The sequence below is a fragment of the Pleurodeles waltl genome, chromosome 8 (assembly GCF_031143425.1).
Source record: "Pleurodeles waltl isolate 20211129_DDA chromosome 8, aPleWal1.hap1.20221129, whole genome shotgun sequence".
NCBI lineage: Eukaryota > Metazoa > Chordata > Amphibia > Caudata > Salamandridae > Pleurodeles > Pleurodeles waltl.
The window spans coordinates 1229698642-1229717621 of NC_090447.1; the positions used below are offsets into that span (position 1 = coordinate 1229698642).

An 18980-nucleotide genomic window follows, 5' to 3' on the forward strand; every position below is an offset into this window, starting at 1 on the left:
TCCAACCAGCCCTGTCAGACCTCAATGCCAAGTAGTAATTTATTTCATAAAAACACACCCGTCCAATCTCCTGAACGTATACTCACTTGTCAAATACAGCAAATGATGTTGAAACTGGATGTTTTCCTATGGTCAAAGAAGTCTTCTCATTCATGTTCACTTGTGCGAGACCTGTTCTCTCATGTATTTTAACTGCTGGCAACTGCACTACAAAACAGAAGTAAATATTGCCATGTTGTACCAAAGGTGTGCACTCCAAAACACAAATGCTCATTGAATTCCTGAACTAGGGGACAGGTACACAAGGTATTGTTAGAAGTCAATCCATCAATTAATAAAATCTTTATCTGGCTGATGACCATCAAGATATTAAAAACAATTCATTGGTATGACATATTATAAAGATCAAAAGATTGAACTACACAGATTAATATATAGCTACAAATATAAAGACTTATTTGGCATATTTACTAATATTTCACACAGGGCAACTTGTTGCATTGTGTGAAATGGAGAGGCAAAATGTGTCATATTTACTAAGATAGGGTGTACTACTGCTTTCTCCTACAGTTGACGCACGGTGTGCTGCCTAGTACCATGCTGCAAGGGTGCCTGCATGGTAGACAAGATTGTGTTGTGCAGCAAGGTATACCTCTTGTGGTGCACTTTCCTCTATGTGTGCTGCAGAGCGCAGCACACATGCAAAGAGGACGTAACAAAGAGTAATAAAAACACACAATCTTAGTAAATCCGGGCCTTAATTCATTAAGAAATTAGCCTCTTTTGCTGAGCTTAAGAGATTGTTTTAAAAATGATACAACAGAAAAATAGACCACAGTTTTTTCAATGTTTTACATCTGGTATGCCCGGTCTTAAACACAGATGTTTGACCAGTGGCTTGAGACTGCATTTTCTAGCCTCTCTAAAAAGAATTCCTAAATTAATTCCAGGAAGGTTTCCTCATATACCAGGACTATAAGGTGATAGAGACTTTGAGCCACAGATTCCTTATTTTAGAATTATCCCTAGGCCTCAGACTGGATCTGGAAAATCTTGAGCAATACCCCTAATGCATTGTGAGCTGGCGTTGTTCGGCTGAGCGTCACCAGCATTGTAAGAAACGTGTTCGTGCCTATAAAGGTGCCATCCCAGCGAGCTGACATAAGCTCTTTACTTTCCTCACCGGTCAACGCAGATCTGGAGTGAGCTACCCCCAAATCAATTTTTGAGTTACTTTTTGGATGTTCTGTTTAAGATATTTTTGAGACTTGTTCACTGATATGTTAGGGATGTCACCTAAAAACCAACCAATTTCAAACAACGTGGTGCCCATCATAGGCAGAGGTCTGTGACAGACCCATACTTGGTTTGTCTGTTGTGCTTGGAGCACGACCATGACTCCAAGACCTGCAAGGATTGCCATGTGTAGGGAGCTGGCTCTTTATATAGTATCTCAAATTGGGATTAACTGTGCAAGTAGTGCAGGGGTTCCCTTACTAGTGAACAGGGGCTTGCTCTTGCAATCCCATGGTGCTCTCTTAGGTAGTAGTGTGGTCGAGCAGCCTTAGGCTTATCAGAGGGGAGTGTTCGACATTTACCACAGGCACTCAGTCAATAAATGAGACACACAACTCAAGAAGGAGATCCACACCAATTTACAAAACTAGCAACTATCTTTATCCATATTTAGGCACCAGAATCAATATGATCAGGTAAGTACGATTTGTAGAAGATATTCTTAAAGTTATAAAAGGTCTGAAGCTGCAATGTTAAACTATGGAGGAAAATTATACGGCAAAGGGACTCAGCAGAGACATACAGGACCAATCTTCCTGACTTAAGGTGAGTATGGGGCAGGGTCTTAGGCCACACCAACAGGTCACCTCGGACCGCACTGGGGCAGCTGGGTTTAGGGGTAAGCTTTGGCATTGGGTGCCTCATTGAAGCCAATGGGGATCGATCTAGTCAGAAAGGCACTGCAGTCAGGGTAAACAGACAAGAAGGCTGAAAACTTGAGATGATCGGAACGTGGGGACACCGTTGGTACTCTTCTCCTGGGGCCAGGGCAGCCGGATGCAGGAGGTGTCCTTAGGTGGTGGTTTCCTGTCACCGGAGAAGTTGCAGTATAACGAGGGCCTGCAGAAAGAGGCTGTAGGCCTGGACTGGGGGGGTCCAGTCCGACCAGGCCAACAAGTGGGCTCAGGTCTCACAGGCTGGGAGACGTGGGGTCAGCTTTGGTTCTCTTTTCCTCGTTCCGGGGCAGACAGGTGCAGAGGTGTCCTGAGGTGTTGGGTAACTGTCTCCAGGTCACACACGGTAGAGGGGGGACCTGCACAAAGAGGCTGCAGGCGTAGAAACGAAGGTCACAGTGGGGAGTCCCAAGTTGTACTTAATCTCTGAAGGGTCTGGGGACTATGCTGGCACTGTTGGCCCACTGGTTGGACTCGGGCTAAGGGACACAAGTACAGTGAAGCTTTCTGGTGTTGAGCTTTTGTGGTCAGGAGTCCTCTTATTTCTCCTTTAGGTGCCTATAGGATGCAGGGAAGCAGTTCCACTGCTCCATGGGAGTTCCTGATGCTAGGATGAAGGCTGACACACCTCCCAGGCTTTTGGCCGCACAAGCTGCTGCAGGACGAGTCATCTTTGTCGCAACTGTCAAAGTGAGCCGACAGGCTTGCAGGGTTCACGCAGACTCAGTCACAGGTCTTGAGTTTTTTTTTTTTTGTTTTTTTTTTACTTTTGATTCTCTGGAGTGTCCTTCTTTCTTCAGATCAAAAGGATCCTAGTTTCTGGTGCCAGGGGCTCCCGTAAAACTGAATTTAGGGGTGTGCAGGGTAGTAGCCAATGGGCTACTTACCTTTGGGATCACTATGCCCCCTATATGACCACTTCCTGTGGGTAGTGGCCATAACCCTGTCACAAAGTTCCTAATTCTGCATCAACAAGATGGCAGATTTTTAAATGGTGTGTCCACATCAGGCAGCTCACCTTAGGGGTGGGACTGCCCCGAGGGGTGAACACGGCTCTCTGACTGCTAATTTCCCTGCCTGTCAAGGTGCCAAATGGGTCCTGGGGTAGGGGCGGCAGCGTCTCTCTTCTGAGGCAAGCTAGTTCTGCATACCTAGGGCAAAGGGCTTCTTTGAAGGCCCCTCCCATGGAATGCAGATTTGCAGGTCATCCTGTTGAGGGGTGTGTTTACTCCCTGGCCAGAGCAGGCTCTGTTCCTGACTGCCAGAGAGCATAGACTCTCACCCTTGGTGGTCAGAAGCAGGTCTGTTGGTGGCAGGCTGGCTAAAACTAGCCTACAAAACACCAGCAGCTGGTAGGTTTTCGTGCGGCACCTCCAAGATGCCCTCTGGGTGCAGATATTAACAAATGCATCACAAGAATCAGTAAGGGCTTATTAATACAAGATTGTAGGAAAATGGCTCCCTGTTGCAGTTACACCCCACTTTTTGCCTGATATTGATGCTGACTTGACTGAGAAGTATGCAGGGACCCTGCTAACCAGGCCCCAGCACCAGTGTCCTTTCACTTACAATGTACCATTGTTTCCACAATTGGCACACCCCTGGCACACAGATAAGTCCCTTGTAAAAGGTAGCAGTGGTACCAAGGGCCCTGTGACCAGGAAAGGTCCCTAAGGGCTGCAGCATATGTTGTGCCACCCTAAGGGACCCCTCACCTAACACATGCACACTGCCATTGTAGATTGTGTGTGTTGGTGGGGAGAAAAAGGCAAAGTCGACATGGCATCCCCCTCAGAATGCCATGCTCACAAAATACTGCCTGTGGCATAGGTAAATCACCCCTCTAGCAGGCGTTACAGCCCTAAGGCAGGGTGAACTATACCACAGGTGAGGGCATGGCTGCATGAGCAATATGCCCCTACAGTGTCTAAGTCTATTCTTAGACATTGTAAGTACTGTGTGGCCATATTAAGTATATTGTCTGAGAGTTTGTCAAAACAAACTCCACAGCTCAGAATAATAAACCCCCACTGATGCCAGTGTTGGATCTATTAAACAACGCGCACAGAGGGCATCTTAGAGATGCACCCAGTATTTTACCCAATCATTCAGTGCAGGACTGACTGGTCTGTGACAGCCTGCTATTGAGAGACGAGTTTCTGACCCCCTGGGGTGAGGGCCTTTGTGCCCTCTGAGGCCAGAAACAAAGCCTGCTCTGGGTGGAGGTGCTTCACACCTCCCCTCGCAGGAACTGTAACACCTAGCAGCAAGCCTCAAAGGCTCAGGCTTCATGTTACAATGCCCCAGGGCACTCCAGCTAGTTGAGATGCCTGCCCCCTGGACACAGACCCCACTTTCGGCGACAAGTCCAGAGGAGATACTGAGAAAAACAAGGAGGAGTTACCCACCAGTCAGGACAACCCCTAAGGTGTCCTGAGCTGAGGTGAACCCTGCCTTTAGAAATCCTCCATCTTGATTTTGGAGGATTCCCCCAATAGGAATAGTGATGTGCCCACCTCCCCTCAGAGATGAGGCACAAGGAGGATGTAGCCACCCTCAAGGACAGTAGCCATTGGCTACTGCCCCCCCAGACCTAAACACCCCCCTAAATTGAGTATTTAGGGGCGACCCTGAATCCTGGAAATCAAATTCCTGCAACCTGAAACAAGAAGAAGGACTGCTGAACTACAAGCCTTGCAGAGACGACGGAAGACGACAACAGCTTTGGCCCCAGCGCTACCGGCCTGTCTCCTGACTCGAAAGCCTGCAACCAGCGACGCATCCAACAGGGACCAGCGACCTCTGAAGCCTCAGAGGACTGCCCTGAATCCCAAGACCAAGAAACTGCTGTGAGCAGCGGCTCTGCTCAACAACAAGCAACAAACTTGCAACTTTTCTACAACTTCAAAGACCTCACTCTTCCCGCCGGAAGCGGGAGACTTCACACTCTGCACCCGATGCCCCTGGCTCAAGATCCAGAGAACTAACACCACAGGGAGGACTCCCCAGCGACTGGGACTCCGTGAGTAGCCCAAGACGAACCCCTGGACCCCCACACCGACACCTGCAGAGAGAATCCAGAGACTCCCCCTGACCGAGACTGCCTGTAACAAGGGACCCGACGCCTGGGCTAAGCACTGCACTGCAGCCCCCAGGACCATAATGAACCAAACTTTCAGTGCAGGAGTGTAGGAAGTTGGCTCCTATAAAGTCCATTCCCTGTAGGGAGATGGACCACCTAAACAGTTTTGGATTTTCACCTTTCATTTGCATTAGCCATTTGAGAGGTCTGTGGTCAGTTTGAACTACAAAGTGAGTACCAAAGAGGTATGGTCTCAGCTTCTTCAGGGACCAAACCACAGCAAAGGCCTCCCTCTCAATGGCACTCCAACGCTGCTCCCTGGGGAGTAACCTCCTGCTAATGAAAGCAACAGGCTGGTCAAGGCCATCATCATTTGTTTGGGACAAAACTGCCCCTATCCCATGTTCAGAGGCATCAGTCTGCACAATGAACTGCTTGAAGTAATCTGGAGCTTTTAGAACTGGTGCTGTGCACATAGCTTGTTTCAGGGTGTCATAGGCCTGTTGGCATTCTACAGTCCAGTTTACCTTCTTGGGCATTTTCTTGGAGGTAAGTTCTGTGAGGGGTGTCACTATTGATCCATATCCCTTCACAAACCTCCTGTAGTACCCAGTCAAGCCAAGGAATGCCCTGACTTGAGTCTTCGTTTTTGGAGCTACCCAGTCCAGAATAGTCTGGATCTTGGGTTGGAGTGGCTGAACTTGGCCTCCACCTACAAGGTGTCCCAAGTAAACCACAGTTCCCTGCCCTATCTGACATTTGGATGCCTTCATAGAGAGGCCTGCTGCTTGCAGAGCCTTCAAAACCTTCTTCAGATGGACCAGGTGATCCTGCCAGCTGGAGCTAAAGACAGCAATATCGTCAAGATAAGCTGCACTAAAGGACTCCAAGCCAGCGACTTGATTCACCAACCTTTGGAAGGTGGCAGGGGCATTCTTTAAACCAAAGGGCATAACAGTGAACTGATTGTGCCCATCAGGTGTGGAGAATTCGGTCTTTTCTTTAGCTCCTGGTGCCATTTTGATTTGCCAGTACCCTGCTGTCAAGTCAAAGGTACTTAAGTATCTGGCAGCACCTAGTCAGTCAATTGATTCATCTGCCCTTGGAATGGGATGGGCATCTGTCTTGGTGACAGAATTAAGTCCTCTGTAGTCCACACAAAACCTCATCTCTCTCTTTCCATCTTTGGTGTGAGGTTTGGGGACTAAGACCACTGGGCTAGCCCAGGGGCTGTCAGAGTGCTCAATGACTCCCAATTCCAGCATCTTGTGGACTTCCACCTTGATGCTTTCCTTAATTTGATCAGACTGTCTGAAAATTTTGTTTTTGACAGGCATGCTGTCTCCTGTATCCACATCCTGTATCCACATCATGGGTACACAGGTGTGTCTGACCAGGGGTTAGGGAAAAGAGCTCAGCAAACTGTTGCAAGACTTTCTTACAGTCAGATTGCTGTTGGCCAGAGAGTGCCTAGGTCTACCAGGTAGGTGACCTGACTCTTTCTCTCTAGTACTGTGTAAGGGCCACTCCATCTGTCCTGAAGTGCCCTGGGAGCCACAGGCTCCAGAACCCAGACTTTCTGCCCTGGCTGAAACTCAACCATAGCAGCCTTTTGGTCATACCACATCTTCTGGAGTTGTTGGCTGGCCTCAAGGTTTTTGCTTGCCTTTTCCATGTACTCTGCCATCCTGGAACGTAGGCCTAGTACATAGTCCACTATATCTTGTTAAGGCTCATGAAGAGGTCTCTCCCAGCCTTCTTTTACAAGAGCTAGTGGTCCCCTGAAAGGATGGCCAAACAGAAGTTCAAAAGGGGAAAACCCTACTCCCTTCTGAGGCACCTCTGTGTAGGCGAAAAGCAGACATGGAAAGAGGACATCCCATCTCCTTTTGAGCTTTTCAGGGAGCCCCATGATCATGCCTTTCAATGTCTTGTTAAATCTTTCTACAAGACCATTGGTTTGTGGATGGCACGGTGTGGTGAATTTGTAAGTCACCCTACACTCATTCCACATGTGCTTCAGGTATGCTGACATGAAGTTGGTACCCCTGTCAGACACCACCTTCTTAGGAAATCCCACTCTGGTAAAGATACCAATGAGTGCTTTAGCTACTGCAGGGGCAGTAGTGGACCTAAGGGGAATTGCTTCAGGGTGCCTAGTGGCATGATCCACTACCACTAGGATATACTGGTTCCCTGAGGCTGTAGGAGGTTCAAGTGGACCCACTATGTCCACACCCACTCTTTCAAATGGGACCCCCCACCACTGGAAGTGGAATGAGGGGGGCCTTTGGGTGTCCACCTGTCTTACCACTGGCTTGACAGGTGGCACAGGAGACACAAAACTCCTTTACTTCTGGGACATGTTGGGCCAATAGAAATGGTTAACTAACCTTTCCCACGTCTTGGCTTGTCCCAAATGCCCAGCAAGTGGAATATCATAAGCTAAAGTTAGAATGAACTCCCTAAACTCCTGAGGTACTACCACTCTCCTAGTGGCACCAGGTTTGGGATCTCTTGCCTCAGTGCAAAGGAGTCCATCTTCCCAGTAAACTCTATCTGTTCCAGTGATCTTTCCTTTGGTCTCTTCAGCAGCTTGCTGCCTAAGGCCTTCAAGAGAGGGACATGTTTCTTGCCCCTTACACAACTGTTCCCTTGTGGGTCCCCCTAGGCCTAGGAGCTCAACCTGATAAGGTTCAAACTCCATGGGCTCAGTTCCCTCAGAGGGCAGAACTTCTTCCTGGGAAGAGAACTTCTCTTTCTCTTGTTGGGTTGAAGCTGGTTCCCCAGTCTTCTTTCCTTTTCTCTTGGAGGGTTGGGCCATTTTTCCAGGCTCCAACACCACTTTTTCACCCTGAGCCTTGCACTGTGCCCTTGTCTTGACACACACCAGTTCAGGGATACCCAGCATGGCTGCATGGGTTTTGAGTTCTACCTCAGCCCATGCTGAGGACTCCAGGTCATTTCCAAGCAAACAGTCTACAGGGATATTTGAGGAGACCACCACCTATTCAGGCCATTGACTCCTCCCCACTCTAAAGTTACCATAGCCACGGGATGTACTTTAGTCTGATTGCCAGCGTTGGTGACTGGATAAGTTTGTCCGGCCAGGTATTGACCAGGGGAAACCAGTTTCTCTGTCACCATGGTGACACTGGCACCTAGTTTGATCCCAAACTTCCCAGTTTTCAGTGTAGCCATTATTGTGCTGTGGAGTTTGTGTATGACAGACTCCCAGACCATATACTCTTATGGCTACCCTGCACTTACAATGTCTAAACTTTTGTTTAGACACTGTAGGGGCATAGTGCTCATGCACCTATGCCCTCACCTATGGTATAGTGCACCCTGCCTTAGGGCTGTAAGGCTTGCTAGAGGGGTGACTTATCTATACCATGGGCAGTGTGAGGTTGGCATGGCACCCTGAGGGGAGTGCCATATCGACTTAGTCATTTTCGCCCCACCAGCACACACAAGCTGGCAAACAGTGTCTCTGTGCTTAGTGAGGGGTCCCCAGGGTGGCATAAGACATGCTGCAGCCCTTAGAGACCTTCCCTGGCATCAGGCCCCTTGGTACCAGGGGTACCAGTTACAAGGGACTTACCTGGATGCCAGGGTGTGCCAATTGTGCAAACAAAGGTACCATTTTAGGGAAAGAACACTGGTGCTGGGGCCTGGTTAGCAGGCCTCAGCACACATTCAAATCATAACTTGGCATCAGCAAAGGCAAATAGTCAGGGTGTAACCATGCCAAGGAGGCATTTCCTTACAAGGAGTGACCCCCCCAGACGACACTCTGCCTAGCCCAGCTGGTGGCTGGCCCGAGAACCCCCCTGTCTGCACCGCTAGAGTGACCCCCGGGTCCCTCCATTGAAACCAATACAAAAAACGCCGCCTGCTTTGCACACTGCACCCGGCCGCCGCTGTGCCGCTGAGGGTGTGTTTTGTGTGCCTACTTGTGTCCCCGTCCCCAGTGCTCTACAAAATCCCCCTGGTCTGCCCCTCCATGGAGGACACGGGCACTTACCTGCTGGCAGACTGGACCCGGAGCACCCCTGTTCTCCATAGGCGCCTATGTGTTTTGGACACCTCTTTGACCTCTGCACCTGACCGGCCCTGAGCTGCTGGTGTGGTAACTTTGGGGTTGCCTTGAACCCTCACCGGTGGGCTGCCTATGCCCAGGAACTGAGACTTGTAAGTGTCTTACTTACCTCACAATCTAATCTTTACTTACCTCCCCCAGGAACTGTTGATTTTTGCACTGTGTCCACTTTTGAAATAGCTTATTGACATTTTAACAAAGATTGTATGTGATATTGCTTTAATTGAAAGTTCCTAACTTACCTGTGTGGAGTACCTTGCATTTTATGTATTTACTTCAAATCTTAAGCCTGTGGTTCTTAAAATAAAATAAGAAAATAAATTTTTCTATATAAAAACAATCGGCCTGGAGTTAAGTCTTTGAGTGTGTGTTCCCCATTTATTGCCTGTGTGCGTACAACAAATGCTTAACATTACCCTCTGATAAGCCTACTGCTCGACCACAGTACCACAAAAATAGAGCATTAGAATTATCTAATTTTGCCACTATCTTACCTCTAAGGGAAGCCCTTGGAATCTGTGCACACTATTTCTTACGTTGAAATAGTACATACATAGCCAACTTCCTACAAAGATGTTTGATAGCAAATATCCTTGGTTTCAGTGAAGCCACCATGTAGCTGGTGAACTTGTTTTGACAAGTGTCAAGCACATGCACTTAAAATGGCTTCTCTGATCGCTCACCATATCTAAGAACCGACAACGACATAGCAGGGGCATGTATGCTCTTGTAGATATGTCCACACTTGTAACATAATGCATCCTGCGTTAGGGCTGGAAGGCCTGCTGTAGGGGTGACTTACATATACTGCATGCAGTACAAGTGTTTTCACTTTTAGTTGCATTAAGACATGCAGCCTGCAATGGCAGTCTGCATGGGTCAAGTGAGGGGTCCCTGAGGGTGGCACAACACATGCTGCAGGCCTAAGAGACCCCCTTTGGTGCCCCTGCCCTAGGTACCTGGCATACCATTTACTAGAGACTTACAGGGGGTACCAAAGGTATTGCCAATTGGGGAACAATTGTAGTTTTAGGGGAAGAGATCTGGCACTGGGGACCTGGATATTAGGAACCCAGTACACTCTCAGTCGAAATTGCACATATTACAAGGCAAAAAGTGGGGGGTGACCATGTAAAAAAGGGACACCTTCCTACACAACACCCCACCCCCCAAAAGAGGATCAGACTAATCTTTACCACTTTCCCAAGGAAGTCTTCATTGTCTAAGTGGAAAAACCTGAAAAGGCCATCTGCATTGGCATGGTTAGTCCCAAATCTGTGCTCCACTATAAATTCCCTGTAGGCCGATGGACCACCTCAAAAGTTTGTGGGTTTCACCTTTAATTTGCATAAGCCATCTGAGAGGCCTGTGGATAGTTGGAACAAGGAAGTTCTCAGCTTCTTCAGGGACTAGACTACAGCAAACGCTTCCCACTCAATGGCACGCCAATGCTGCTCTCTGGGGAGTAAACTCCTGCTAATAAAAGTAGCAGGCTGGTCATGGCCAACATCATTGGTTTGGGAAAGGACCCCTCCTATCATGTTCAGAAGCATCTGTCTGAGCTATGAATTCTTTGGAGTAATCTGGAGCTTTTATAATGGGGCTGAGCACATTGCTTTCTTCAGAGTGTCAAAGGTGTTTAGACAGCTCACGGTCCAGTTTACCTTTTTTGGCATTTTCTTGCTCAATTCGGAGGGGTGCCACAATGGCACCATTCTCTTTCACAAATCTCCTGTCTGGGTGTTTGGAGCTACCCAGTCCAGAATTGTCTGGATCTTGAGTTGTAGTGGTTAGACTTGGCCTCCACCTAAAATGAGGTCCAAGAATAGAACCTTGCCCTGCCCTATCTGGCACCTGCTTGCCTCGATAGTGAGGGCTGCACTTCACAGAGCTTCAATGACCTTCCCAAGGTGGATCAGGTAATGATGCCAAGTGGAGCTAAAGACAGCAATATTATCAAGATAAGCTGCCCTGAAGGCTTCCCCCCAGCAAGGACTGTGTTCACCAACCTTTGGAAGGTGGCAGGGGCATTCTTTAAACCAAATGGCATAACAGTGAACTGTTAATGTCCATCTGGGGTGAGAATGCTGATCTCACTTTTGCTCCAGGGTCAGACCAATCTACCAGTATCCTGATGTCAAATCAAAAGTACTGAGACATTTTGCTGCCGCTAACCTGTAAATCAGTTGATCTGCTCTTGGAATAGGGTGTGCATCTGTCTTGGTGACAGCACTGAGTCCTCTATAGGCCACAAAAAACTTCAGCTCTGGTTTACCTCTCTTGGAATGAGGTTTGGGGACTGAGACCACTGGGCTGGCCCTCCAGGCTCAATCACCCCTAAATCCAGCATCTTCCTGACTTCAGCTCTGATGCTATCCTTCGCTTGGTCAGACTGCCTGTAGATTTTACTCTTGACAGGCATGTTATCGCCAGTATCCATATCATGGACACACCATTTAGGCTGACCAGGGATGAGGGACAAGAGCTAAGCATACTGCTGGAGGACTTGCCTGGAGTCGGAGCTTCAGGAGCTCCTGGCTGGCCTCAAACTTTCTGGATGCTCTTTCCATGTATTCTGCCATCCTTGAATATAGGACAAGTACATTATCCACTATGTCTTGCTCGGGTTCTTTGAGAGGTTTTTCCCAGCGTTCCTTCACTAGACACAGTGGTCCCATGACCAAACAGAAGTTAAAAGGGAGAACAACCTACTTCCTTCTGTGGCACTTCTCTGTAAGCGAAAAGCAAATATGGTAACAAGATATCCCATCTCCTGAGTTTTTCAGGGAGCCCTGCAATCATGCCCTTCATGTTTTTGTTGAATCTCTCAACTAGACCAGTGGTTCCCAACCTGTGGTCCACGGACTCCTGGGGGGGTCAGCGAAGCCTCCTCAGGGGGTCCACAACTGCTTAGAAAATTAAATAATCCTACTAGATTAGGTCCCCAGGTTTAAGTAATGACTCAATGGGGGGGGGGGTCCCCGGATTTAATGATTCAGTGGGGGTCCCCGGGTTCCAGTAATGATAAAGTAGGGGTCCACAGAAGTCAAAAAGTTGGGAACCACTGAACTAGACCATTTGTTTGTGGGTGATATGGGGTAGTGAACCTACAGGCCACTTCATATTGATTCCACATTGCCTTGAGGTATGCAGCCATGAAGTTACCATCTCTGTCTGATACCACCTCCTTACGGAAGCCCACTCTAGCTAAAAAAGATACTGGAGGTAGGCCCTAGCAACTAAAAGATCAGTGGCTGTCCTAAGGGGTATAGCTTCAGGGTACCTGGCGGCATGACTCACTACCACCAGTATGCATCTGTTCCCTAATGCTGTTGGAGTGTCCAGGGGGCCAACAACGTCAACCACTACCCTTTCAAAGGAGCTGCAAAACTCCTTTACATTCTGGGACATCCCTGGCCAGTAGAAGTGAGGGACTAACCTACTCCAAGTTTTGGTCAGGCCAAGATGCCCAGCTAGGGGGAAGTCATGTGCTACGGTGAGGAAAAACTGTGAGGCACGACCACTCTCCTAATGGCACCAGATTTAGGATCTCCGGCCTCAATATAAAGGAGTCCTTCCTTCCAACAGGTTCCTTCTGAGCCCCTGACAATACCCTATTCCTAGTAAGAAGCTTGCTGTCTCAGGCTTTCAAGAGTGAGGCAGGTCATCTGTCCCTGGCACAGCTCTTCACTAGAAGGTCCCCTTATGCCCAGGAGCTCTGCCGTGTAAGGCCCGAGTTAAAGGGGCTCTGTTCCATCAAGGGCTGACAGGTCTTCTCCTGTAGGAGAGGGGACCTGAGCTTGTGGTTGTTCAGAAGCTGGCTTACCAGATGTTGTACCTTTTCTCTTGGAAGGCTGGGTCATTATTCCAGGCTACAGCACCTCTTCTTCACCCTGGGCTTTGCACTGTGCTCTGGTTTTTACACACACCCATTCAGGTATACCCAGCATTGCTGCATGGGTCTTTCCTTTGACCTCAGCCCATGCCGAGGACCTCAGATAATTTCCTAGCAGACAGGCTACAGGAATTGCAGAGGATAACACCACCTTCTTTTGGGCAGTAACCCCTCCCCACTCTAAGGACACCATTGCCATGGGATGGACCTTAGCTTGGTTCTCAGCACTGATGACTGTTAAGGTCCCACCAGTGAGATGTTGTTCTGGGAATAGCAGTTTGTCAGTCACAATGGTGACACTCGCACCTGTATCCCTCAGTGCTTCAACTTTGATCCCATTGGTATGTGTCTGTTGTCTGTATTTCTCCATGTTACTGGGCCAGACAGACAGGGCAACTACATCTACCCCACCCTCAGAGACTGCTTCTGTTTGCTCTCTGATATGAACACAACACACCGGGGATCCCGTCTGGAGACTTACCACTGCAGCAGGAGCTGCAGGAGCACTAGGGGGATTCTTTTTGGGGCAGACAGCATCTCCAGTTCGGTGTCCATTGGCTTTGTAGTTAAAGCACCAAGACTTTCTGGGATCCCAGTTTTTATTCGGTTACCCACCCTTGGCCAGTGTCTTGACTCGGGCCCCGCCCTCCCGGCCTTTAGAATATTCTTTATTTTTAGCCTTAGACTGGTCACCATCTTTCCCTTTGGGGGGGGGGAGAGGGAGCATGACTTAGCAACCCCTTTCTTTTGGTTACCCCACCATGACTTTTCTTGGTTACCTAGTCTTGACACAGTGGAATGCCTTCTTTCCCAATTCCTGGGAAGTATTGAACCTATGTCTACCAAGTACGATGCAATTTTTCAGAAACAGTTATTAACAAATGGTCTTTCATAATAAGATTATAAAGTCCATCACAGTCTTGCACTTGGTTCTTTTTCACCAACCACTTAGTTTTTTGACTGAGAAGTCAACAAACTCTACCCAGGATTGACTAGAGGTTTTCTTAGTCTCCCTGACCTGGACTCTGTACTCCTCAGTTGAGTCCAAAGCCCTCAATCAGGGTATCCTTCATGCAGTCACAGGACTCAGCATCTCCCTCATTCAGTGTGAGGAGTCTATCCCTACACTTTGCCGGAGAATAGCCCCCAGAGTAGAGAGCCCCAATACTTCTGTTTGAGTTTCCTCATTTTAGACGCTCTTAAAGGCTGTAAACCATTTGGTGATATCATCACCTTCTGAATAAATAGGGACAATCCCTTTTGGGATCTTAGGGTCAAAAGTTTCTTCTTTCTCCAAATGTAAAATGCTGCTGCCACCAGACATGGGCCCTAGGCCCATCTCAGCTCTTTCCTATTTTATAGCCAAGAGTTTAGCCTCTAATTCTATCCTCTTGGCTAGTTTTTGAAGGTCAGCATCTTCACTCTATACATGATGTGGGGTACTACCAGTAATCCCAGTGGTGTTACTATCTGTAGGATTGCTGGTAGAATCATCACCATCCCTTGCATCCTCTTCCATTTTGAGAGATTCTTTTTCTGCCATTGCTCTATCATTTTCTGCTAGCAGCTGCTGTAGATGTGCTTTAGTGGGTTTAGACCCCCATGGCAATCTTCCATGCTTGGCAGAGGGCCTTAAGTTGGACCAACTTAATGTTCTTGTAGGGACCCATGTTAAGCTCCTGGGATGGCGCTTCTGCCTCAGTCATGGTTTTAAAATATTTGGGACCTTATTAGAAACTCAAGAACATTCTAAGTCTAATTCTAAAAGGGCCTAACTAACTAGAGACTTAACTTCTAAACAGTTTGGACTAGGGAACTTAACACAAGGCCCTAACAGTTACTTTTAAACAAATCAGAAAAATCGAACAACTGGAAAAAAAAGTTTCTGTCTAAAGACAATTTTGGATTCCTTTGTGCAATCACTTATTAACTGAGTGATACAGAAAATGTCAGGTCTTGTATCCCACTGTGCAGAGTCCAGAGGTTCCCTTACTACCTGACAGGGGCTTGTCTAGCAATGCCAAGGTGCTCTCTTAGGGCGTCGTGTGGTCGAGCACCCTTAGTCTTATCATAGATTATTAGACATTTACACCACAGACACACACTCAATAAATAAGACACTACTCACGAAGGAAATCCACACCAACTTAGAAAAATAGCAACTATCTTTTCATTAGGCACCAGATTCAATGCAATTGGGTAAGTATGCTTTGCAGAGGAAATTCTTACAGTTTTGAAAAAAGACTCAGCAGTGACTTAAAGAATCAATCTTCAAGACTTAGGGTAAGTTTGGGGCAGGGTCCTAGGCCACACTAACATGCCTCCTTGGGCGGCTGGGTGCAGGGGTGCAGTTCAGCACTGGGTGCCCCTTTGAGGTCACTGGGGATCGGTCCAGTCAGAAAGGCACTGGAGGCAGAGGGTTCAAATCTTGAGATGCTCTGGGACATGGGGATACCTTTGGTCCTCTTCTTCTGGGCCTAGGGTGCGCAGGTGCAGGGGTGTCCTGAGACATCAGGTTCCAATCACCGGAGCAGTCACAGTAGAGGGGGACCTGCAGAAAGAGGCTCAGGTGTGGACTAGGGGTCCAGTCCAACCAAGCCAACAAGTGGGCTCAGGTCTCATGAGACTGGGAGATTCAGGGACATCCTTGGTTCTCTTCTCCGCAGTCCAAGGCGAACGGCTGCAGGTGTCCTGAGAATTGGGTCTTTGTCTCCAGGACACTCACGGTGGAAGGGGGCCTTCACAAAGAGGCTGCAGGCATTGTCTGGAAGATCACAGTGGGGGGGACATACTGGCACCAGTGGCCCACTTCATCTTGGGCTAGTGGATACGGGTGCAGTGGGTCTTTCCGGTGTCCGGTTTTGGCAGTCCGCTCAGTTATTTTTTAGGTGCCTGCAGGATGCAGGGTAGCAGCTCTGCTACTCCATGGGAGTTCCTGGTGCTGGGGTGAAGGATGGCAAACCACCCAGGCTTTTGAAGGCACAATCAGCTGCAGGTCAAGGTGTCTTTGTTGCAATTGTCGAAGTCAGCAGACAGGCAGGCAGGGTTGGCGCAGAGTCAGTCACGGTTTTCAGTTCTTGCCTTTTGCGTCTTTGGATTGCCTTTTTTCAGGTCTGCAGGATCCGCATTTCTGGTGCCAGGGCTCCCCTAAATTCTGAATTTAGGGACATTTAGAAGAGTGTAAGGTAGTAACCAATGGGCTACTTACCCTTGGGGTCACTTTGCAAAGATGGCAGATTTCTAAATGTTGTGTCCACATCAGGCAGCTCACCCTAGGGGTGGGACTTACCTGAGGGGTGGACATACCTCTATGACTACTATGTTTTCCACTGTCCAGATGCCAAATGGGCCCTAGGGCAGGGGCGTAGGTATCTTCCTTCTGGGGGAGGCCAGATCTGCATACCAAGGGCGGTGGGATTCTTTGAAGGCCCCTGACTTGGAATGCAGTTTTGCAGGTCATCCTGTTGGGAAGGGTGTGTTAACAACACTGCCAGAGCAGGCCTTTATCCTGGGAGCAGAGTTTCTCACTCCTGCAGGTCAGAAACATGTCTGATGGCGGCAGGCTAGCTAAAGCTAGTCAGCAGTACACCAGCAGCTTGTAGGTTTTCAGGGGGGGGACCTCCATGGTAATAAATCCAACCCTGGAATCAGTGAGGGTGTATTAATGCAAGATATTTGATACTACACATTCTTAGTTTCAGTGAAGCCATCATGGAGCTGGGGAACCCGTGTTGACCTGTTTCCAGCACATGTGCTTATAATGGCTTCCCTGATCACTCACAATGTCTAAGAATCGAAAAAGACATGGCAGGGGCATATCTGCTCTTGCAGATATATCCACACAAGTAACATAACGCATCCTCCCTTAAGGATGGAAGGCGTGCTGTAGGGCTGATGTGTGCCATGTCATATTTCCACTTTTAGCTGCGCCAAGACATGCAGCCTGCAATGGCAGTCTACATGTGCTAGGTGAGGGCTCCCTGAGGGTGGCACAATACATGCTGCATCCCTTGGGGACCCTATTTGGTGCCTATGCTCTACACATCTGGGGTACCATTTACTAGGGACTTACAGGGAATGCCAATGGTATTACCAATTAGGGAACAATTGTACAGTTTTAGGGAACAAGATCTGGCACAGGGGACCTGGTTACCAGGAACCCAGCGCACATTCAGTCAAAATTGCCCCAATTACCAGCCAAAAAGTGGGGGTGACCATGCCAAAAAGGGGCAGTTTCCGACACAGTGACGTGAATCAAAGTATCTGAGTCAATGCTCTTTGAAACTCCTCATCGCCTCATATCAGATGACCCCTTCATGTCTAAGATACGGGTCATCCGGAATGTTCCTGGACCGCTTGCGGAGCTGCTCTAGACGATAGTCGTTGCAGCCCAAGTTGTCAGGCAAGTTCAACAAAAGGAAGAAGTCAAATAAGTTGAAGTGCTTCTTGACTTCACCATGCTTGTCCAAGCCCTGAGACGAGGCACAAGAATGACAACACCACTTGAAGACTCACTCCATTCACAAAGCCTGTGCCTGGGTTCGCTCCATGCCTCACAGAGTTCTCCGGCGCGAACTCAGCCCAACTCGGAGTTTCAGGAGGCTGTGAATCTCATATCTGGGCAGCCCAAACCATCTGGAGCACCTTTGGGCCCCTAGATGATTGCCACGAGTGGGTCAGCCTTCAGTGTCAGTCGGCCCCATGACCCAGTGCTCGATCTTGAATGGCTTCACTTACAAGGCTGCTACCTTCCACAGAGCCTGCACCAGTGCCGTTGTTCCCAGTGCCACCATCATCTTCCCTGAGTGGTACAGAGCAGGATCGGTATCTTCAGCCTCTGGCACCAGCCAGTCCTATGCCTTCTGTGTCAGAGCCAGTGTCTTTTTTTTTTTATATAGGCCTGGAGAGGGAGACCACTGGGAGGTGTCTGAGGACCCTTATGGATGCCACAATCCCAAAGGGGAAATGGTGCAAAGAACTGGTGGACGTCAGTGGTTTGGACACCTCAGACACTGGCTTGGTCTCTACTCCCACCATGGCTACATAAGAGGGAACATCCTCTGCAATGTGGGTCAAAGGGCAGCTGAGGTCCTGGACCATCACCAGCTCTCAGTGCCAGACAAGACAAACGTCTTGGGGGTGCTTCAGTTAGTTACCTCCTCTGAACCGCTACTACCTTTTAATGAAGCCCTTACAGATGTCCTGCTTTGGGCCTTGTCAAAGACCTCTTCACGGGGCTCCTGTACACAGGACAATTGTCTGTCACCATTGCTCTGCTCCAGGGGACCCCAGTTTCCTCCCGGTAGTCAAGCCTCCACTTCCTGAGTAACCCTTGCATGTTCCAGATCATCTGTCTGCCCTGTACCCTGCAGACTGGATGCTAGCCCTGGACTTGCAGGGCGTCTATCTCCAAATCCCTGTCCTTTCTGCGGTTCATAGTGATCCATGAGCATTATCTGTTTTCTCTGCACCTCCCCAGCCTTACAAGTGCCCTTTGGGTGTTCACCAAGGTGATGGTGGTGGTTGCAGCACAACTGCCGATGTCATGGATTTCAATTCCCATCTACCCAGACAACTGGCTGTTGAAGGCAGGCTCGCCCCAGGCCGTCGTCGCCCACCTCCAAACTACAGCAAAACTCCTGCACTTGCTGAGGTTCACTATGAACGCACCAAAGTCACACCTGACTCCGTTTCAGATACTCCCTTTCATTAGAACTGTTCTCAACAGTGCAGTTTCGGGTCTATCCTTTGGAATGGCGAGCCCAGGATATTCAAGTTAGGTAGGATTCTGATGTTTGTGCCTCTATCCTGGATTTCAGTGAGACTGACTTGGAGGCAGTTGGGCCTCATAGCTTCCTGCATCTTGCTAGTGACGCATGCCTGCTGGCCTATGTGGGATGTGCAGTGGGAAATGAAGTCCCAGTGGGCACA

The 18980-nt window shown here is 48.7% G+C and overlaps 1 protein-coding gene across 1 annotated transcript in view; it reads right to left on the reverse strand.

The window, feature by feature from the left end:
- Window positions 1-18980, reverse strand: part of EXOSC8 (exosome component 8) — a 293056-nt gene that overhangs the window by 79576 nt on the left and 194500 nt on the right. The window contains exon 9 of the mRNA XM_069205514.1: window positions 87-207. Within this exon, the coding sequence (XP_069061615.1) occupies window positions 87-207 (121 nt within the window). The remainder of the gene's footprint in view (window positions 1-86; window positions 208-18980) is intronic.